The sequence below is a fragment of the Rhipicephalus microplus genome, chromosome 3, assembly GCF_043290135.1.
Source record: "Rhipicephalus microplus isolate Deutch F79 chromosome 3, USDA_Rmic, whole genome shotgun sequence".
NCBI lineage: Eukaryota > Metazoa > Arthropoda > Arachnida > Ixodida > Ixodidae > Rhipicephalus > Rhipicephalus microplus.
In genome coordinates, this window is record NC_134702.1 from 30,307,983 (window position 1) to 30,331,846 (window position 23,864).

Genomic DNA, 23,864 nt, shown 5'->3' on the forward strand with positions numbered 1-23,864 from the left:
AACGATTGGGAGACGGTAAGAGAAGTCTGCGGACTCCCCGATCAGCGAGCGGTCATCGAAGAGAGGAAATCGCGGACGGCCGTCAGCCACGAAATCCACCGAGCGTATTGACGAGACACTGATACTCGTTATATGATACTCATTATATGATACTCATTATATGAGCAGGTCACGGCACCCACCTGCGCATGACTACCAAGCAGCGACTGGGCCGCAGCCATTTGCAGCGCCTTGTTGGCCACGTCCCCGGGAGTGGATCCGGCTGCCGATGTCCCCTTGTTGGCCAAGACGTCGGCAGAGCAGGGGGCCGCCGGCGCGGGCGATAACCGCGGGGGAAGCGCGCCGCGGCCCGACACGGCCGTGGTCGCGTCGGTCAGGGAGGCACCCGTGCTGCCGCAGCTCGAAGAGGCCGGGCTCAGCGGTGGCGCCGACAGAGCCCCTACCGGACCGGGCGCCGCCGAGCCGAGGCACGAGACGAGCACGGGTGGACCGCCAGTTCCCGCCGTTGTGCCCGTTCCTCCGGACTGCTGCTGTTGCTGGCTGTTGGCACCAGCGGCGGCCGCTGCCGCCTGCTCTTTGGCTCTGGCGACGGCTTCGATGTTCTGTAGGAAAGCTTGCGTGCCTAGCAGAGCTCCCGGAGACATGCTCTCCAAGATTTTGCCTGCATCGAAAAATAAAAGATTGATAAAACCGGGTTAGTTGGATATCCGTACTAGTTAGCTGCGTACACTGCAACGGATCATGACATTAATGAAATAGCATTAAGACGCGAGTGTCATACCGTGTTGTAATGCTACAAGGTCCACATATAAGCGAAATGAAGGAATATCGTTTAGGGGTTCGCTTTCTTGTTAGACACAAGCAAATGAACCCAACAGAAAATGTTTCGGGTCTCACTGTCGGCCGGATTAATTTGTTTGTGCCTAACAAAGGTACGTATATAAGGCGATGCACCCACTGACTGAAGACACTACATGCACAGTTGTGCCATGCAATATACGGCGCGTTTAACGGCACTAAGGTTAGTCCACATAACATGCAACTCCAGCCAGTTTGACCTACTGAGGGCCATTTATGATAGGATACCACTCGCTTTCATTTCAGGTGGAACCTTAATGTGGGGGAGTGTGTAACACGTTTATTTCTACTTCCCCCAGTCTCTCTCTCATTAACATTGCTCTCGTGCATGTACCATGTACATGCTCTCGTGCATGTGCATGCGAGAGTGGTACATGCTCTCGTGCATGTACCACTCTCGTGCATGTATGTACCATAGTTTGCGAAGTATCCTCCCCATAAGCTAGACTTTGCGGGTTTGATTTTCTGCAGCAGCGTCAGCATTCGAATACGACGCTGATCCGCGCTCGACCACGTGTGCTTGAAGCTCTTCGCAAACGATTTCACACAGAGTACTCTGTTACCGCCACTCTTGCAGTCTGAGCGTTGCGCGTGGAATTCAAACCCAATCTGAAAGTCATTTCGCTTCATTCGGTCAGTCAGCTTCAGTCATGTCGAGGAATATATATGGCTAACTTTATCAATAACGTAGCGAGTCCAATGATCGCTTGGCTGCCTGAAAAAAAATATATGTTCAAAGACATCGTCGGCCTTGAGCAGCCATTGTATTCAATGCGGGCATCTATGGAAGGGGGGGGGGCGAAGAAGTGAAATGAAACTATCACAATGTCAAATTTCGAAAACCAGACGACGACACAGACAACGTCGTATCTCAAGGGCTTTTCTCTTCGGTTTCGCTCACAAGCACGGCGACTCGAGGGAAATGACTGGTAAGGAATGCGATCCATTAAAGCTGTTCCATCAATAAGGATAAACACCTTTATATACTTTGTTATAGTTAAGCTCATTTTGGTTTTTATTCGGCTATATGCCGATGCAGCAGACAGAATAGGAATATAAGAAGCAATAGGAATTCTCGCAAGAGATTATGAACAATTGAAGCTGAGACAGAAGAAAAAAGAACTCCCCATTCTTTACAAGCCTCTGTCAATACATATCATTGGGAAAAAAATTATCGTTGCTCAGGTCTCCTTATCGCTTTTTTTTTCTTTACGGAAAGCGGAGTGAAAAACGTGGGTGTCCCAAATCGAACGACGTCGCTCTGCCCTCGCTAAGAGTGTAGCTGCCTCGCACGCGCACTGCAGGGCATGCTGTTGGGTGTTATTTGTACAAACGCTCGCCTTCCAACAACAACAAAAAAAAAAGAAAAATAGAGAAGGAGTAAGCGCATACTTCTCACAGCGGGGCGCTGCAAAAGATTAGGAGCGAACCTATAACGCTGGGTCAACACTTTTAGCAAGCTATATAGGCCGAGTCGTTCCACTCGTGCAGTGTTGATTTACAGTGTCGGCTTTGCGAGCGGCGCATCGAAGCGGCAGACGTGACGACTCTCCAGGATTCACCTACACCGTCTGCGTGTATATAATACGCACGTGCACACAGATGATCTCAACCAGCAAGGATCGGCTTATTCGCTTTAAAAGAGCAAGGCTCCGGCGCGCAGTTCGGTACAAATGTCTTTTTTTTTGCCTGTCGAGCACGTAGAGGATGTACCAAAATACACCCTCGGAGAGCCGGGCTTTCTGTCTTTATTAAATATACCCGACTGCGCGGAAGGCAGCTCCGTTGGATACCTTCCGAGGGACAAGTTTGTCTTGCGAGCGACATAAGAAATGTCGAAAAAAAAAAGCAGAAGCGAAAAGAGGGACAGGACGCTAAGCAAAGCTCGCAGATAGCTGCTGCGTAACACCGAGACGGTCTTCTTCGTTTTTTTTTTTTATTCCACGAAAAGGCGTCGGGCCGAGGTGCTAATTCCGTTTCTTATTCTTGGAGTCCGTCGAGCGGCTTGATTAAACGGAGCAGGTCCAGGCGAATTCAAACAGGCCGCGCGTGTTAATTGCATTTCGCGCGGGAGTCTCGTGACAGGGGGCCCTCTCCTTCCTCAGAGACGCCCAGGAGATGCATTCAGTGACAAGCCCCAATGATGGATTGAGAGAGTCCTCACGCCGACGGCGCAGAGAAGGAAAGACCGCGTGCTCCGAGCATGCGCACTGTCTCTACAGGTAATAGGATGTTGAAAGAGTGGCGCGAAAACGAAGTTTGTGGGAAGGTGCGCGCGCGAAAACTGGGCGATAGGAAGAGGGCGAGAGAGAGAGAAACGAAATACGACGAGCATCTGGAAGCTGTCCACACAGCCGACAGTATACTCTCTCCCTGTCTCTCATTTGAAAGTCGTGTTTCTTCGAGTGGTGAGGCAAAAACAAAAAAAAAAGGGGAAAGAAATCGAATCAGCTTCGGAATCTGCGAACGCCACTCCTTGTTTGAAGTATATAGTCTCTTTCTTGCTATTCGGTTGTTTGTCTGGACATTGGCCGCCTCCGCTCTCTGAAGAACAAGTGCGGTCGAGAGTCATCGCAGAAGCGGAACGAAAACAGAATAAATATTCGCGCGTATACAGACGCCGTGCAGGATCTGGCGCCCACCCGGTCTTGGCAGGTATTCAGAGGAGGCGTGACCAACTGCTTCGCGCGTTCGATCAAAAAACGCGCGAGGACGAAACGTATAGCAACAGAAACGATCGGAATAAAGGAATGTTCTCGTTTGACTCAGACTCCCGAATCGGCTCTGGAGGAGGGCGCTCGTTTAATTTCGAGAAGCCGATCCACGCGCGCGATACGAGCTGCTCGCGGATCCTTTTTAATCGCGTGAAGAAATATGGCCGGTACGGGGAAGGCACGAAGAGAGGCAGAAAAAAAAAAGGACGACGAATGACGTATAGGGAGCTATTAAGTCGGGCAAGAAGGTACGGTTCTGGAATCCGGTATGAGAATCATGCAACAGCTCGTGCTGCTCAGTGGGCGTGGCTGTGACGCTATACAGATGTGAATGACGAAGTGATCGCCCGTTTCTATCTTTGACCATTTCTTCCCTTTGCGTGGTCGGTCCTACGTCAGAAGGAATCGGAGTACACAAGCGTGGTACAGACTACTCTTTTCCTCATTTAACTGTACACTTCTTCAAAACGATCGAATGTACATCTTATACATTACGGGGTCGATTTGAAGGTTAAGATTATGAAGTTGATAAAGAATCGGACATCCAAATAAATATTGTAAGAACGTTTTGAAGACTGCGATCAGTTCTGCGCTATAAGCCGTCACATAGTATAATACATGAAGTATGCAGTCACGCATGTCTATACGCAATTCCGCAGAGGACGCCGCATGCAGCGAAGTTTATTGAATAAAGTGAACGCTATGTATAGTGTCACCACTTATTCTATAACCGCACTGAAGTACGTGCGAGAGTGATGCAAAAGACGGTGTCACTTGTCACAGTCGCGTGTTCATGACGTCACAAAATTTTGGTGATCTGTGAAGTTTTTATGGCGTCATCGGGTTACGTAATCACGTTATAATTAGTTTTGCATCCCTCGCGTTGGGCTCTGCGACACCGAAGATGACTTTCTGCGGTTGATGAGGCATATATATGGCTCCCATGTAGCAACAACTGCAGTGCTTATGTCCCTAGCACGGGACATTCGACAAAAACGCGGTGTTGAGTAAAGGGAGAAAAAAGAATGGCACCCAAGGCGCGTGGAAGCGAAAGAACAGTGTTTACACTTCCAAAACAGTCTGCAAACAACCGTGGTCATAGTGTGAACAGCTCACGCAGGCCGACGACTATAGCAGGGCGAAGGGCAAAAGCGGAGGGGGACAGGTGCGAGGCGCAGCAGCATCGGAGGAACGGGCCGGGAAGCGCGAGAGATCGTAAATAAGAGCCTTATCTGGGAAAACGTCTCCGCGAAATCTCGTTCAGCGGTGAGCACACACACACACGTCGCGTGCGGGACCACAGCACGCTTCGCACGCGTACATTCGCACAAGCACGATACATACGAGGGCAGGGGAGACGAGTAAACACACACACACACACACACACACACACACACACACACACACACACACACACACACACACACACACACACACACACACACACACACACACACACACTTATACGGAGTCAAGTGTACGGACTTATACGGAGTCAAGTGTACGGACTTATACGGAGTCAAGTGTACGGACTTATACGGAGTCAAGTGTACGGACTTATACGGAGTCGGACTTATACGGAGTCAAGCAACGTTTCGAGCATTTATGCGAAAAAAAGTCGTTCTTACTCAACATGCGATTTATCTCGTGCCTAATGGTGCCCCGCGTCGGGAGTTTGTTAGGCCTCCACAGTCTTTCAGTGAAAATTGACAGAGTGACGAAGGACATGTCCCGCAGAAACGTGGCGCAGAACGCGTCGGGAGACTATTGAGCGGTAAAGCCCGATGTTTATTGCAGCATATATGTTCTGATGCTGCGCAATGCTTCTGATGTCCATGTTCTGAAGTTGCATCAATAGCTACCGTGTACGTGTCACCGTTGTTTACCGTGTATAGCTGTCGCCATCACCTTTGTCATCGGCCCTGTTGCGAGGCTCTTGACAGCAAAAAACAATTTCGTGTGAGTGTACCATACAGAGCGCAAGTACATGGTGTCGTGCATCACACCTATGAGGTTTTTAGAGAGAAGCTTTACCTTGTAGAGGGCGAGGCGAGATTAAGACGGGACAGATGAAATAATGCTTTTTTTTTTCAAAACTGACTCCGCGGAACAGCTATGCATGTCCACGATAGAATTTTTTTTTTGTATTCAGAGGGAGATAGAGAAAGAGAGAGAGTTAGAAGTAAAGAAAAACGTTTTTGTCTCGTCGGTTCAATCGGTCTATTAGGTTTATTCGAGGTTCGCAGAACAAATATGCGGGTACTATTGAAACTGCTAGTACGGTAAAGAAAGACAGAGCATCTGCACGAAAAAAAATAAAAAAAAGAATACGAACGAATTTCCTGAAGTGGACGAACTGATTGAACTGACGGAACAAACTGAACAAGGACACCAGCTGTCTGTTGTCCAGCGCGCACCCGCTCTACTGCTGCTTGCACAGTGAACGGAAGGAGAAAAGTGAACTCGCATCGGTCACTCCGATTCAATTTTAATCCGGAAAACGATCGCTCCGAAGCAGAAATGACAAACTGCGTCAAGTATTTATTGCATGCCGGACCACACTCGCCGTTTTACATTTATCAGTGTTATATAGCGGTGCTCATCTCTCTAACAACAGCATTCACAAGAGGAACGACGAGTTTGCATGTAGACGAAGCGAAAGAATGTTGACGAGCATCACATGACGCAATTCTTCTATATGTGACTGAAAATGTCAGGGCGTAATAATTGTGGGAGATTTGACGTCATAAAACCACGACATGCATGGTTACGAGAGACGCCGTATAGTGGTGAGTTCCTTAAATTTCGACGATCTGAGGATATTAACATGCTCTTAAGTATGAATACACGGGCATTTTCGCATCCTTCGAATTGCGGGATTGGATCCTGCCACATTCGAGTCAGTAGAGAATCATATACACTTGACCACAACGGTGAGTGCCTGGACATTATAGAGGAAACATCACAATTAATTGTCTCTAATTGAGTCGAGCTGCCTTGCGGCATAAGTTCTTGGGGCGATCAGGCATAGTTATTAACATATATCGCTTTCTTGTCGGGCATTATTCGTCTGGACAGGGCATTATTCGTCCGCTACAGTTTAAGAACGGGTATTGGCGACTGTCCAAGAATGAAAGTAAAAACAAATGGTATTTGGCAGAACTTCAAGTAAGAGAAGCAAATTTCGAACAAGGAAAGGCCTCGCAGTGCGAATCTACGTGTTGCCATGACTTCGATACCATACAGAGAAAATAACGACGGAGATATACATTCCTGGTGCGCGCGCGAATGAAACACGATACTTATGCCGGAAACGTCGTCATTGCTTTTGACAAAAATATAGTCAACAAGCTCATCTGTCTATCTGCTTTTCGATTGGCGTTTGCTTATTTCTAACCATGCAAAAAAAAAGAGAGAGAACAGTTCTGAAACGCATGCATTAGCTCCGGATAGGCTCAACGTATAGTGTACAAGAACAGGCCAGAAGAACTCGTTTGTTGCAGCGTGACGTCAGGCTTGTGTGGCAGACAGACAGAAAACAATCATCCCCTCCCCCCCCCCCCCCCCAAAAAAAAATAGAAAGGAATACACACAACAAATGAAACAAAACCGAAATGTGACGTGAATTGAAATTTCAGCTTGTGTGCGCGCGATGTCTTGTGAGCAGAACGCTAAAAAGCGTACGCGGCTAGAAGCTGCCCTGTATTAGTAAAAAAAAATAAAACAATGCACCTCTTAAAAAAAGCGAAACTACAGAGAAGGCGCTGACTCATCCGGATTGTCAACAATGATATCAGTCAACTGAGAAAGGACGCGCTAAGGAACTTCGTTCGGTTTATTTTCTTTCTCTTCAGCTTGTTTGATTGCGGATGGCGATATCTGCGCCCTGTATACACTCGCTGTTAGACGCAAAGTCTGCAACGCCCGGGGCAGGCTTTCCCGAGAGATCGGCGGCTGCACTTTGGCTTCAGAGTTTTGCCATCCCAGCGCCACCACAGCGTCACGCGTTGGGCGCACACAACAAGATAACCCTCTAAGTGTACTGGGTCCTAACACCAACCCTAAAGGAAACCCGAGCAGCAACAGCAGCATCAAAAAATGAAAAAAAAAAAACTCACAATCAACTTTGAGCAAGCGCACGCACGCGCGCTGACAATTCATTTGCCAAGGGGTGCTAATGAATGCCATAAAAAATGGGAGCCGTGGAACAGAGTCACGAAGTGACCAAGAAAGCAAAAACAAACAAAACTCTACGCAAAAGCAAAAAAAAAAAAAAAAACTAAAGAGAGACTCAACCCAATCCAATCCGGCTCCCCCTCTGCGCAACACTGCGAGAGACTGCTCTCTTTCTCTCTCTTGTTTTTTTTTTTTAACGCGGCGCAAAGACAAAAACAAACGAGCCTTAACAGCGCCCAAATAGACGCTAACACTGGCTAGAAAGAACGAAAAAAAAAAAAACAATCTGGCTCGAATGCAGCAATGGCACCAGGACGACAACGGGTTGCCTCATGAGTCATTGCTAAGCGTATACAGCCCACATCTTTGTCGGTGGCATTTCATTTCCTTTAGTCGGTTCGTTTCGGGACGGACCGTCTGGCGCTTCTTGTCGCAATTCTATTTCATTTGTTATGCCCCTGCAATCGCATTACTTGTTATTTTCTTTTGCTGCTTTTCTATACTCGTTACAAGCTGTGACTCTCAGGCCAAGAAAAAAAAAGTACAGCGGAAGCAAGACAAAAAAAAAAAAACATAAACAGAGGTGCCTGACTATGTGAAGGGTGCGTGGTTGGAACCGACTGTTTGTTATTTATCGCGTTTCTTTTTCGTTTATCTCGAAGAGGGAACGGCGGCTTCTAGGAGATATGCGAATCAAAAAGAAAGCGAACGATGAAAAACTAAATATTTCCCAGGCGCATCGTGCGTGCATGCGGTCTGCGCGTGCTTTTACTTAACCGCACGCGCGACACGCCTTCCCGTACCCTTCGTGAGTCATGTGTGTATTCGCTGCGGAGGCTCTTCCCATTCGCGTGGCGGACCTCGCAAGTCCGGACGCGAACGAATGGCCCGACGATGCATGATGAAGATAGCGAGAGAAACAAAAATAACTCCCGTACTTTTCTAAAAAAAAAATTAAGGAAAAGGCAGACAGACTCCTTTTTCTTTTCATTTACCGGGCCTTTCAGGCTAAGTATACATGCTGCAGGCGCAAGTAAAGAATATATATATATTGTTACGGCGCATCATCACAATATATATATATATATATATATATATATATATATATGAGATATAACAGACAGTAATGCCAAGGAACGTACAGGGGAAGTTATTAACATTAATGGAATGTAAATAGGAAGAAAGAAAAGTGGGTGAAAAAATTACCAACTGTGCTTACAGTTGGTAATTTTTTCATCCACTTTTCTTTCTTCCTATTTACATTCCATTAATGTTAATAACTTCCCCTGTACGTTCCTTGGCATTACTGTCTGTTATATCTCATTATTATTGTGTTAAAAACACGGAAAAACGAGCACTTAGGTATACACTTCTTTCCCTTTTATATATATATATATATATATATATATATATATATATATATATATATATATATATATATATTTATACACGCTCAGCCTCGCGATTCGTTTAAAATTTCTTTTACGAACAATTCTGTAAGATCAGACGTTTTTCGGTAAATTTTATCCCTGAAACTTCTGAAACTGGATGTGTAAGATCATAGGTGCGCGCTAGGTTCCCCTTCAGGAGATGGGGGGGGGGGGGGGGGAGAGGCGAAGGTGCCTAGCAGCGCTCCCCTTCCTTATCATATTAGTGTGACTGGCTTGCCCCCCCCCCTGCTCCCCCCCCCCCCGCTCGTCCACACACTTATGTGTAAAATGCAGGCTTGCGCATCGTTTGCTTATCATTCGTAGTCCACGTGCATATGCGCACGTAATGTTGTATGTAGATCAATCAGTGAGACTGCATATGTCGATACGAGTTTTATCTGCACCGCTGCTGTATCCTACGTCACTTTGGACAAGCAATGAATGACGTTCGTCCCATTCATGAACAAACTGCTTCATTATCAACCTCTAATGACATGTTAGTGAATCAAACATAAAAAACAAAAAAAAGTTCTAAGACGCTTGGGATGTTTTCGTTCACATTTCCTCTATACAATAACGCCTCTTATCTAAGCAGTGACAGTGAGGTACGCCTTCTTCAAGCCCAAACCACATAAGCGCGAAAATGCACGCGACAGCGACGAGCGACGCTATGAGCGACGAAACAGGGCGTTCGCGCGACGTGTCACGTGCTCGTTTTCGCGCGATCGCTCGGTTCTCCAGATTTAGAAACCGTCGCTCATCGCCCGGAAGTGCTGGGCTCAAGCAGCCAATAGCGAAAAACCGGAAAAGACGAAGACTACATAAGTGCACGTGACCCTGACCGAGTCACGTATGCGCAACAAGAAATAACGCAATGTTTATTACGCATGCGCATATAAAAAATGCTGCAAGGCAATAATAAACACTTTCCGTTCCATTACACAACAATATATCTTATTTTTTAATTGGAAACCGCTCGCTACGTGGTTTTCTTGGTGCGAGTTGACGGCCTCATGCCAGCAACGGTGGAATTCGCTCGCCGAAGCCGTCGCGTGAATGAGGTTTGCCTGCGCTAGCGACTGATCGCGCGACGCCGATCTACGTCGCGTCGCTCGTCGCTGTCGCTTGCATTTTCGCGCTTATGGAGTTTGGGCTTCAATGTCATAAGCGACTACATGCAACGTGTAAGATACCAAAGCTAAATCTGCTATAAAATACTTTATTTCCACTTTTACTTAAGTGACAGCGAAAAGTTCGCATCATAACAAGTTGTACCCTAGTCAACAACCCTCCCCTCACCGCAATTGCAGAAATTTCTCGATCGGCGTCCGAAGTGAAATCCATTAAGCAGTCGACATGTCCTCGATACTTCACTGTATACGTCGCCATAATCATCTCGTCAACTTACCAGCTGAAATTCGTCCCTAACTCATTTCCCGAATACTCGCAAGCCATATGTACTTTCCCGAACTCTCCCTTTAGCAAAACCGCGCGTACTTCGTCTAAACTCCACTGTACCGTGAAATCATACGTGCAACTAGAGACTAGTCGTCGGCGACAGCTGAGCCTGTAGGGACAACTAAAGGAAGTGCAGTATAGATAGCCTAATCGCTAGAGCCAGACACGGTGAAAGGGATAATTAACCCCACAAAAAACACCACCAAGCACCGTTTGGGAGGAATTCACCCTGTGTTTTTTTTTCCCTTTAGTGCTCAGGGTGGTAATGGGCAGCCGTGCTTTCCCGCATCAGACACGTTCGCCACTGTCCCTCACCGCAGCCACTGTCCCTCAACGGCGACTGGCGCGGCGTACGGCGCTGGCGAGCGAGCGAAGGAAGGCCGCGAGGGGAGCGCAGCCGGCGATCTAGTAAGTCTCCGCGTGCGTGTGTGCGTTCAATCCAAACAGCCCCGCCGCCCCCCTTCTGCAAGCGTGCTCTCCTCGCAAGTGCTGCATCTACTTCGAAAGCCTTGCCAGCTCACGAGCGGCGCTGCTGAAAGGGACGGGGGAAAGACCGTGTTCCAGCTCTTCCGCATCATTTTCGCGCGCACGACTTGGGTTCTCTCCTCCCGCGCCAGCTCTCTTTCCTCGACGCAGCCGGCGCCGCGCTCGGTTCAGAGAGCGAGGTAACGGAAGGGCTGGCTGAATGAAGGAAAGAAAGAACGACAGAGAGAGACCAGCGAGCGCCTGGAAAAAAAAGAAAAAAGAGCGCTCCGCCCCCTCCCCGTTGGCGAAAGCCAATCGGGAGCGACCACCTTTCCTCGCCGGATACGCCCCCGCCGCAAGAAAAAGTATTAATAAAGTGGGGGAGAACAGTGCTGAGAGGGTTTGCAAGCGTTATATGGGGGGGGGGGGGGGGACGAAAGAAGAGAGCAGGGAAGGGGGCAGCGCTAGCAGCGTTTTGTACAGCGCAACTTGCGCGCCGTTTCTCCCCCGTCTAGGTACACCACGGCTTCAGTTCTATTTCTATACTTCGGTTTTTGTGGGCCTCTCTGTATTCTTCTTTTGTTCATTTCGAAGCGTTAAAAAACAGTAATTGAAAAAAGCGCCGGCTATGGCGAGAAGGTGAACTGATGAACTTAAAAAAAAAATGCTTCCCGGTACAAAGACCGAGATAGACGAGATGGCTCGAAACAGTAGAATAAAAATAAATAAGGAGGATTCCAATCCCGGCTGCAGGCAGCACGAACCACGCCGGTGACGTCAACTCCCGGAGAAACAATAGACGACAGACAGGGCGCCGAGTCCTGTGCTCCGTCCCTCCTCTATTTCAGAGAGACCATTCGCCCTCCTCTTGCCTGCTGTAGACACACGATGCTCGGAGGGCGGGAAGAAAATATATTACAAACTCAGGGACGGCTCCGGAGAGGTATGCCAAGGCTTTTGAAATCTTCGGATCTTTTTTGCGCCTGGCTTCGCGCGGCGGCGAGGCGTTTACTGTTACGGTGTTTGTTCTTTGACGTCGACGCGAGCTTCTCCTCTTGAAAAAAGCGCGCGCGCTTACGTGCCGCGAACGCTCTTCTCCTGTTCGACTCGCTCGAACACGAGCGCAGGAAATGCGCTCGAATGAAACTAAACAGAGAGAGAGGGGGGGCCTTCAAGGTTGAACAGAGGTGACTGACGTCGCCTCTTTCTCGGAGGGGATCAATAGAGGTCATCATATGTGAGGGCGCCATACACAGAGAGCTATGTAAGAGGAGAAACCGGCGTCGGTGTGACCGCGTCGCTGGAACAAAAGAAAAGACAGGAGTTATCTCGGGCGACGTGACGACTCTACTATTTTAATTTTTTTTATGGCACCTGTAACTGAAGTCTGCGTAAGCGCGCGAAGTCACGCTTGTATAAGGCTGTAGACGTAAACTATGCGTCATGCACCGAATAGATCCAAGAAGGAAGGTTTTGGTGGCACTTCACTTTGATTCCCCGAATGCGATGTGTCATTTCTACGTTGGGAATACAGCAATGCAGGCGTAACCGACAGAATGGAGCTGCCGTTAAACGCGAGAGATTTCGCATGCATGTCTCAGGCTCTAGCATGTGTATCGAAAGCGTACGAGAGGTCTCGAGCTAATTAAATGCACAACCGCAGTCATAAGAACATTTATATCTGAGCCTTAAATAAGTTTATATAAACGCGCAGTCACGAAATGCCAGTGATACTGTCGTATTACTGTGCACGTGTTCCATTTGTAGCCCACTGTTTCTTTGCAGCACACTTTTGCAGCGCCAACGCATCAGGCATGGCGCAACGCACCAATGATTAAGCTCGAAGTATAACCGAAGAAAGGTGTACGAAGGGCACTTTCCCTTAGCCATATCATTCTAACACATCTACAAGACGGATAAAGATGGTTATTATTTTGCTACCTTCTTGGATGCGCAGTACACGTTGGATAATGGTTGCGCATAGATTATGCGAAAGGAAGCGTTTTATGACACACACCTTCTGCTTTATCGGGCATAGACGCCCCTTTCAATGTGCGCGTTCGACAGACGCAAAAAGCACATTGAATACTCAACGATCCCAGATCACGCTGCCACCTAACGACCGCTCCAACGCCCGAAAACCTTTCCTCTTCTCGGAAATGTAGTGTTCTTGAACGCGGCATTAACGCCGGCCGACTTAAGCTTCGATCATAGGCGTGGCACGAACAAGTCGCGCGCACGCGATATGCATGCATAGATGGCGCGGCAAACGGCATGCAACTTCTGTCATCCCCAATCGCGATGGAATGTGTCGAGCCGTTTGTCAAGGGCGCCATGGAAGGCAAGATGCTGAGAAGGTGGCAAGAAGGAGCGTAGAGAGAGGGAGCTTGCGTGAATGTCGGGCAAGAACGACGGCAGGAAGGGGACTGTATACGTATACCGCTATGCATACAGACGCACGAATTGGAAGTCACCGGCCCTCCCTGTTTACGCAAAAACGAGCAGAACGAAAAACAAAACAAGACAAAGGAGAAATAGACCGTTGGAAGGGAGCTGAGCTGTAGACACGCCGTCTAACTAATGCCGCGCAGCGAAACGGAAGGCAAACCGGCTGGCTATACTCGGCCAATGAACGGGCGCATACACTTCGCGTCGCAGTTAGCGCGTGATAACAGTTCGCGTTTTAACAGTTCGCACGCACGCATGAACCCGTCCACGACAACCCGAGACAGCCACAGAGGACCGCGGACAACCAGGAAGCGTTGTAAAGTGCCAACGAGTCATACGGAGTTCGCCGTCAGATGATGCGTGTCGAGGCCCGTAAAACGCGCTGCACGCTTCTAATGAGACACCCGGCATACGGAGAGTCGATCGGCCCCGCGCTGGCGCCGGGTTCGGTCTGTGGACAGAAATGAGAGTCGCGCATGCGCACGCACAAATTTCATGCGACCATCGAAACAGGCAGCGGCCGAACGTGAGTGCAGGAGAGGAGGGTATAGTCGGAAGGAAGGGGAACGGAGCGTATATACCGTTCACACAGGCGGCCAGTCTTTCGCAGAACTAGACGGCTCACAAGGGCAAGCGAAGGATTTCGACTCACGATTCGATGGCGCCAGCAAGTGCTTATTTTTTTTTTATACACTGGCTCTACGTCGAGATCGAAGTAGACACGGTATATTGATGGCGAGCGGGTAATGCGATTCCAGTCCGGGCGCGCTGGGTGCAATGCAAACCATCGGTGGGAGCAAGGCAGACCTTGTTCGAAGAAGCGTTACGGAGGAAAAGCTGATCTGAGATAGAAGTTAGAATCGTGTTGTTTTCTGGGAGCTCAGTAAAACGGATATTCGAGACGGCACGATTAATAAAGACGTCGCTTGTTCCAGATGACGCTGCATGTATGATTCTTAATAAGGTAATGAAATAAATTGCAACGATACCGGTATTACTTGTATTTACAACAGATACTACAACGGCCGAGAGTTCGCTCCGGAGCGGACAAGACCGAAGTCCCAAATACGTAAGCAAAACGTCATTCTATAGCCAACTATAGGCGCATATATGCGTTGTAACTTGGTATGCGGAGCACTCACTGTATACCCCTGACAATTAGTTGCGCCTTGCATGCGCTTCCATTATGTGCTTCGTTATATGGTTCGCTACAGTGAACTATCGTTTTAATTTTTGTAGCCCCTTCCAGTACACAGCTATCTTCACGTTTTGACAAGTCAGATAATTAGCCCTGACGTCCCCACGACCACCATGTATACGGTCGCGACGAACAGAAGAGAGCCATCGGTTTTCTATTATATACTTATCCAAAGAGAGTAGAACAAACAAAGAATCAATGACGTAACGTGCAAGTCACATGGACGTACACGTCACACCTCTAATCCAGGAAATGCTGCCCTAACGTGTCTGTCGTACACGCGAAAAAAAAAAAAAAACACTTCCAGGAAACGTAGTCCGAACTGCGACACCAAATAAACGCAAGCATTGGCGTATCAGGGGTGCATGGGGAAGGGGGTTGATATAGTCTTTTCCCAGAAAAGTTTCGGTTTTGCATCCGTAAATATACATGATTGATTTGTGGGGTTTAACGTCCCAAAACCACCATATGATTATGAGAGACGCCGTAGTGGGGAGCTCCGGAAATTTTGACCACCTGGGGTTCTTTAACGTGCACCCAAATCTTATCCATAAATATACATGCAAATATACAAACGCATGTACAAACATATCTAAAGAGTAACTGCCCCCCCCCCCCCCCGTACGGAAGAAATGTATTGCCCCGTCTCTACAAAAGCGCGACACCAAACTACAGATACCATGGTGTCTAGACAGTGGCGACACAGCGCTTATGTTGCAGATCCCGATAAGTCCTCACGGCTCAATGAAACCGACAGGCGTGCCCCGTAGCGAAGGTATGCATAAGCGGAGACGAACCAAGCAGGAAGGCAGGCACGATGTCCAACCCGAACGGCTTATGCACCGAGAGCGGCGTCGTTGCTTGTTGACTCTGTGCGGCGTGACCGGCAGTGAACTACCGCATGCAAACGCCGCTGCTCTGGCACATAGGAACGCGGCCCCACGACGACAGCGACAAGCCTTCTCCTATTTGGTGGTCAGAGCGTGACTCGCGGTCGTGCAAACGCAGAACATGCGCGATCAAGGTCTGGGACGTGCGCGTGGTGTGTATTGGAAGGAAGCATCGACAGATCGGAATGAATTAACCTAATCGAAGGTCGCACACTTGCTTACAGGAAATTCTCACATAAGCAGAATCCGGAAGTTCAGATTCGGGTGCACGTCAAAGAGCCCCCTTTCCGGAGCCCTCCACTACGGCGTCTCTCATAATCATATGGTGGTTTTGGGATGTTAAACCCCACATATCAATCAATCAATCAATCAATTAATCAATCAATCAATCAATCAATCAATCAGAATCGCGAAGTAATCAGGTAAGTCAGAGTTTGATAATGAATACTGGGTAGCTAAGAAAAACTGGGGAACCCTAGGTGGTGTATACCTTACACCAAGTGGCTGCAGCCCACTGCAGTGGCGATGCCGGTGGAAAGGGGAAAAGGCAGCTCTCCCCATCCCCCGATTTCAACTAAGTTGTGAAGCACTGTATATTGCAACGATCTTTCGAAGTAATTACCACTGGATTATTTGGAAACACCAAGGCTTGTCTTAGTCATCGTCAAGATGGGCATATGCGCCCGCTTTACTGTGAATTTTGTTTTCGCTTAAATAAAATTGTTTCTCTGCACCACCTATACTGTCTAATAAGGAATTAATATAGAATCTGAAAAACAAAATCTTTCTTTAAAATTTAATACCCCGCTCGCATAATATGCAGCGCTTTGCCATCATCAAAAAGCAGCGCACGAACGAACGCCAGGTAAAACACACACACACACACACACACACACACACACACAAAAAAAAAAAAAAACGAGCGCGCATTGGTTATCAGTGCGCATCTGTAATACGCCGCACACGGCGACAAATTTCCTCGGCCGTTCAGTGCGTTGCATGCGAGCTCATGTTTGATATAGCTTTGCTGTGTATACGTGTAAGTGCACACGTGTACACTTGAGGCAGTAAACAAGGATCACTGCCAAAGCCCCCGGGCGCAGTGTGGCGAAGCCTCGCGTGTGTATAGTGTGCGTGTGGTCGCTTCCACGCAACGCGACCCGACCGTGCAGGAAGGGAACTCGGCGATTCGAGCGACAAGCTTCTCGACGGCAACGCTGATAAACAGCTCGCTTGCGTGCACCACACGGCGCCTATGTATATGCGAAGCTGGTGAAAAAAAAAAAGAAGCAATCTCAACACACGTTAGGTAACCGAACGAGAAACAGGGTTTACAGGAAGGTGAACACTATATATATGCCACCTCACGTCGCGTTTACAAACAGTCCTTATACGCGACGAAACTTCTTGGGGTTGGAGGGGGCGCTGTGTGCGGCTAGACTGCCGCAGAAGACTGTGAAAAAAAAAAAAAACAGAGCAGGACTTTCCGACGGCGCCACAGGGTCTGCAGCCGTGGCCTGTCATTTTCTTACCCTGCATTCTCGCCATCTTTATTGTTCGACGCGGTGGCGAAGCTGTTACGATGCTCAGCTGCTGGCCCTAAGGTCTTGAATTCGACCCCGGCCGTGGCAGTCGCAACTCGATGGGGGAGAACTGCCATTGAGGCCCGTGTGCAACACGATGTCAGTGCATGCGCACCAAATGGCCGAAATTTCCGGTGCCCTCCACTCTAAGGCGTCTCTCCGGTTCATATTCTGGTTTAGGGAAGTTAAGCCGCAGATATTATTATTATCACCACCTGTGTTTAAAGAAAAATTTCAGAAGCCATTGCCTTATCCGGGAAATAGGAGTAAGAGCTTGACAAATGTATGCACGACGTATTACTTTTCTTTGCACCACAAATGTCAGGAGTTCAATTGTAGCTCAGTTATCTGTTTTCCTAAAGTGCAATTCAGATTCAGATATGCCGTTTAAATTTACAACGAAGGTATATTGCCACACACAAAGCACAATTGTATAGCGATGCGATGAGGATGCAATATGTATTCATGAAAAAAAAGCAAAAAATGGTGAAACAAAGCGGAGGGGTAAATTTCAGAGGTGGTGGCCGCCGCTGCTCGCCTGGCTTGATCCAGAAGACCTCTTTGGGTCTTCAGGTCAGGTCGGGCGAACACAGGCTCCCCCAGTAGCGTGAATATCAGAGGTTACTGGTATAGACTTCCTCCGGCAGCCCCATGTAACGTGTTGCAATGCCGGTGTCGACTCGCATCACAGACGTTGGTTTACATATACATTGGGGATTACGTGATGCAACCTTTCAAAGTGTAGACAGGTGTGAACCTGAATTCGTCTGAGGTGGTGAGCTTGATGACTGATTGATATGTTGGGTTTAACGTTCCAAAACTACCATATGATTATGAGAGACGCCGTAGTGGAGGCCGGGCTCTGGAAATTTCGACCACCTGGTGTTCTTCAACGCAGGTGGTGAGCTTCGCCAACGTTATGTGATTTGTGCGGTGGGGCGAAACACCACGAATGCGCAAACTTGCTTATAGTCGACGAACAGTATATAATAAAATATCGACGGAGCACAAGTCTAGAATGGTGGACACACCCCTTGCTTCTCAGTCGCCGCGCGTAAGCGACGGACGCGTTGCCACATAAAGGACCCGCGTATTGGCAAACCAAGCAAGTAAAATCGCGCCGTTGCCGACGTCAAGTTCCCAATACCACTTTTCATCGTCACAATAGAAGTCACCGGTCACAAACGCTATAAAAGGAAGGAAATCATCGTCGCCCGTATTATATGCGCGGTATATTTGCCAAGCGACGCAAGACTCGGCGACCACACTCAAGGCAGAAAAAAAAAAAAAACGAAGAAGCCGCAACAACGAAAACACATAAACAAGAGGAATCAGGACCAAGCCGCTTTTTCTCTTCCTTTCACTCGTATTTTTCTTCTTTTCTATCACATTCGTACGATTTCTTTTTTTTTTGTTACCCTCCATTTCGGGCTGCTGTGTAGACTTGGCCGCCGACTTTTGCAGGCACTCACAAAAGCGGGAAACGCCCAGTTTTTCTCCGGCATTCGAGCGCTTTAACAGCGCGCTTTTATTTTTTTATTATTTATTTATTTTGGACGTGCCTCCACGCGTTGCTGCTCTGTGTACGGCGTGGCTGCTGCGGCGCGTTGTGGAGGCGTTGACATAACCTATAGCTGGCCGTCGCGACGAAAATTCGTTTATTCCTTCACCTATTTTAGTTTTTTTTTCCATCCCCATTTCTTTCTATATAAATGCGGTGTCGCAATATGCTCTTTTTTTTTCTTTTTCTCTCGGCGAGTCGGGCCTTCAGTTGCGTGCGTATATGAGGGCGTAATAGGCTTCTTTACCGCCTCTGTTGTACGAAACGGGAATAGATGCCGGTGGGCATAAGAAAAATGAAATAGCGAAAAAGGAAACAAAAAAGACGTTAAATGCGCGATGGTTCACGTTGAACGAGCACAAATACGTAAAGAAAGAAAGAAAGAAAGAAAGAAAGAGAGAGAGAAAGAAAGAAAGAAAGAAAGAGAGAAATAAATAAAGAAAGAAAGAAAGAAAGAAAAAAAGAAAAAAGAAAGAAAAAAGAAAGAAAGAAAGAAAGAAAGAAAGAAAGAAAGAAAGAAAGAAAGAAAGAAAGAAAGAAAGAAAGAAAGAAAGAAAGAAAGAAAGAAAGAAAGAAAGGGTACTAATGTGTGTAGAGAGGCGTGACCTGGAAAAACGCAGTAGCGCTTTTTTTCGTCGATGTGGAATGATTGAAAAAAAAAAAAGGATGCATAGAACGGGCAACAAACGCCTTGACGCCATTCTCTCTTTTTTCAAACCTCGCTTTGCAAAAACTGAACGAAGGTTATTACTGCGATGTCTTTTCATTTTTCTTGTTTTGTTTGCGACATGCCATAGCGGCTGCAAATGCGTAGTGTCCTTTTGAGGACTTGAGCCCAACCACAACAACAACAAAAAAAAACGCTAAAAAAAGTCGTAGCACTGACTAATGGATGCCTTTTGAAGAAAGAAGAGAGCTCCTCGATACTATTATTCCGCGATCGTGAAACGAACGAAAACAGAAATAAACGCCCACGCTTAAAAAAAAAAAAAAAGCGTCGGCGTTGAAACGCCTGCAAATATTAACCTCACGTTACTTCTATAGAGTCGCCTTTTGCTGGCTGCCTGCATTTGCGCGCGAGAAATCATTGTTAACCTGAAAAGACATTGAAAAAAAAAAAAGAAGTGTTTCGTTATTCTTCTTAAGATTGAGTTTTCTTATGGACGAATGGTCCTACGCGCGTATACGCGATAATTGTTTCCCGTTAAAGGAAGTTCTTGAATGGTGTTACGGAAGTCTTGAAGGTCAGTAATAAGTAAACTTGTTTCAAAAGTCAAACTTGTTTTGTTTGTTTACTTTTGGGTGCAGCTCAATCAACACATGATAAAAACTAGGCAAAACTTTGATCGACTCAATGGAAAACTAGCTAGAGGTTCATGTATATGCGCATAATTTTCTGCGCCCACTGTTGGTGACGAAGTGACCAACTTACTTCTGCGAGTCCACTGACCGGCACAAAAGGAAATAAGCTGCCATAGCTATAACTGCAAGTCAGTCTTCTTAGAATAAGCTACATCATATGCGTGGTGACGAAACGTTTTTTTTTTTAATGCGAAGCTATTCTTAACGAACTTCGGCGACTTCGAGCGTATCTATCTATCTAACCGCTTACGTTTGCGTTGCTCTCCTGGTCACACGCTTAACTTGGCATGAACCAAAATTAGCATGGGAGGGTAAGATGGTTCGACGAATATAGCGCGCTGGTCAAGACATGAATAACGGTTACCAATTCATCGCGTTTGTCACAAAACACTTCCCGCCAGACAGTGGCACATACCCACGGGCGGCTATATGCCGCTGGTATGCGGGTATGTGCCACATGTGATTGACAGTTAGTATCTACCCAGGAACGACGAGAACACACATGGGCAATTTTAACGCGCGAGCGTTAAGGAATACCCGACATGTGTAGCGTCGACCCGACGAATGCAAATAATAAATGTCAGGGTGCCAGCTGGAATCGAACCCAAGCATTCTGCGTGGCAATGAAGCATTTTACCACAGAGCTACGCCAGGCCTCGCAACTACTTTTCAAATAGACGTCATTCTTCGTGAAACGTCAATAGTGGTTGCAGTGCTGCCTATCCAATCTTATAAACATTACGTATGTACTCCTTTGATACATCCATCACGTCGGGTTAACGTACATTGTGGTTAGCTGCCATGCGCTGAAGTTGATTTATGTCGCAGAGTCCACGGCCAGCATCCTAGTGAGCATTGATTGATTGATATGTGGCGTTGAACGTCCCAAAACCACCACATGATTATGAGAGACGCCGTAGTGGAGGGCTCCGGAAATTTCGACCACCTGGTGTTCTTTAACGTGCACCTAAATCTGAGCGCACGGGCCTACAACACTGCCGCCTTTATCGGAAATGCAGCCGCAGCCGGGATTCGATCCCGCGACCTGTGGGTCAGCAGCCGAGTACCTTAGCCACTATAGACCACCGCGGCGGAGGCCATCCTAGCGAGCATCAGCGCTTCATATCGCCTGCTGGTGTTGCTAATACGTATGTTCCAGTTGGCATCCGTTCCGCAAGTGCAAACAGCTGGTTATATCAACATCTGCAACTCTTGAAAATATGTCTGTGCATGCAACATTTGTACATATATTTAGCGTCGTTTCATGACGTGTCACTCAATAAAAAAATTGCAACACGGTCACCTTCCTTCCGCATGCTTCGCATAAATAACATCGATTCCCGGGTACGTGAGAATTGCCGAAATTTTTTATCTCGACCCATAACTGCGGCGTAAGCTTCGCATAAGAGCGAGTAAAATTATAACAACGTAAGCGATACAAAAAAAACTTAAGACATATTATTGTATCACGTTTTCCCATTGTTAACCTCCTGCAACGTAACTTAAGCAGATTGGGCTGTTAGTGTGACAACTATCGCCATCTGACGCGGGTTGTATTACCTGATAAGTTGAGCAGCCGCTCAACAATCATATTTACAAAAATTGCCAATAATAGACCACCACGTTCACAGAATAATATATAGCCAGCAGCAACAAGCCAACATTGGCAACAGTCTGAATAATGCTAATATGGTAACTTGTTTATTCAGGTCCGATATACGTCGTGGTTATCATACCGTCTTCCACACTAGCCATCTTTCAGGCGATATAATGACGTACACGGCAGAAACACCTGGTACATATACCTGATGGGCTTTCCCTGCTATTGGCTATGCAAACAGTGATCAGCAACAGTACTCCATTTTCCAAAAAAATGTGCACAGTACACCGGCAAAAAGCTTAAACACTATTTACAACGACAAACAGTGGAGGTGACGCCAATTTTTCTAATAGCCAATACGTCGACGCACATTAGGCAAGTGAGTTTAGCGCTTTCAATATACACTCCTAGGTAGCGATCAAAAAATACACCCTCCGGTACGCTGGAGGATTCAATCGAGGCGCGACCAGCAAGAACAGCTCAGCCGCGGAGTGTCGTTTGACGGAGGAAGACGGGGTCACCCAAGCGCCTCACCGAAAGAAACGGTGGGCTGTGCGAGTGCCCTAAATGGAACACAGAAGTAAAGGGATCTCACCCATTCCAGCATACCGAGGGCACTCACTCCGTCAAAGCGGCGGTGTCGTCGTCGGTGCACAAAGAGCGGACTTGTCCGTTAATGTTTCTTCGCGAAACAAAAAAAAATTACCACTCTTCTTGACATTCGCTTAAAGGAACCCTCATCTAGTAAGCCTTTCTTCTCTCTTATCCTCTTTACCTTCTTTTCTGCCAGCGAGGAGGATATCAGAGGCAAACTGCGTCACCAGCGACGTTTTCACTGGAACACTGCCTCCTCACTTTTTTTTTTCAAAGCCGCCACCTTCCCTCTTTCAACGTCATTCTCTTTCCCAGCCCGCGGTCTTCACCGATGCTAACTTTTGTTCCGCACGTGGCTGACACGCGACAATTATTGCACGGTGGAGGGTCAGCTCTTCCCTTCCGGGCTGGGTAGTTTCAAACGGCCTCCCCGGGCTTATTATTAAGAAGGAACGCTGGTACAGGAGAGAGCAAGCGATGGGAGTTAGACAAGGGGAGCTGTACGAGAAAAAGAAGCGTGCTTCGAGGCGGTCTCCTATTGAGACGTGCGAGCCGCGGTGTCGTCTAATATACGAGGGCCCCCTCCGGCCAAGTCGCTCATAAAGGGACGTCGAGATGAATACCGCGGCGCCGCGTCAAAGGAAACCCGGGCAGGCGTGCATGACTGATGTGTCACGTGACACAGGTAAATTGGGGGAGGGGGGGGGGACAAGCCAAGGTCGGAGATCGATCGCAGAATAAAGTGAAAACAATCGTGCTTCTCTCTCTCTCTCTCTCTCTCTCACTCCTTCGTAGAATACGCGAAATCGTCAGAAAGGCATTAGCGACTGCTAGAACATACGGAAAGGAGCGTCTTCGATATTGTCAAGCGAATAGCACTTCCTAGAAATCGCTCTCCGAAAGTATAGCGCATAAATAACACCGTCTGAAGTCAACAGTGACTCGTTGTCGTTAGCTGTGTCGTCACTGCAGAGGCGAATACATTAATTACTTCGCGTTAAAGTAAGCGCTTTCGTGGAGTGCAGTATATCGACAAGGGAAGAACTATTGGCGGAAAACAGATGACAGCGCAATGAAAAGAAAAAAAAAATGTCGACAGAATAGGCGACACATGCCACCAAAGCGCGCACAAATTTGTTTTTCCTTTCTTTAGCCAGGAAAACGCGCACACCCAACGTCAGCGATTCTCGGAAAATTTGCATATACGTTTAAGACTTGCGTTTTAAACGACGACGGCTAAATTAAAACTCCCACAACGTTTTCGCGCGAACTTTGAACCCTGAAGTTCGTTTGCCTTCGCAACCTGAGAACTTCACTCGCTCTGTCGACAGAGCGAGAGCGATGACACGTTCCTCTTTTGTAATACGTATCAGGGGCACTTCAGCGCATGATCGAAATGTGTAGCAAAGGGTTCGCCTACCTCTTGGCCCCCAGACTCACGCGCAACCGCCTCATAGAGTTCAGGCTCCAGTTCAGACTCGAGCAATACCGAAAGCAAGCAGCCATCGCCGTAGCGAAGCTGAAAGA

General features: G+C 47.6%; 1 protein-coding gene across 4 annotated transcripts in view; it reads right to left on the reverse strand.

Moving 5' to 3' along the window:
• The window catches only part of LOC119162046 (zinc finger protein castor homolog 1-like), a 462,142-nt gene that overhangs the window by 35,381 nt on the left and 402,897 nt on the right, over positions 1 to 23,864 (reverse strand). For all 4 annotated transcript variants that reach the window (XM_075889173.1, XM_075889172.1, XM_075889176.1 and 1 more), the window contains one exon: positions 183 to 661. In XM_075889173.1, coding sequence (XP_075745288.1) covers positions 183 to 661 — 479 coding nt within the window. The remainder of the gene's footprint in view (positions 1 to 182; positions 662 to 23,864) is intronic.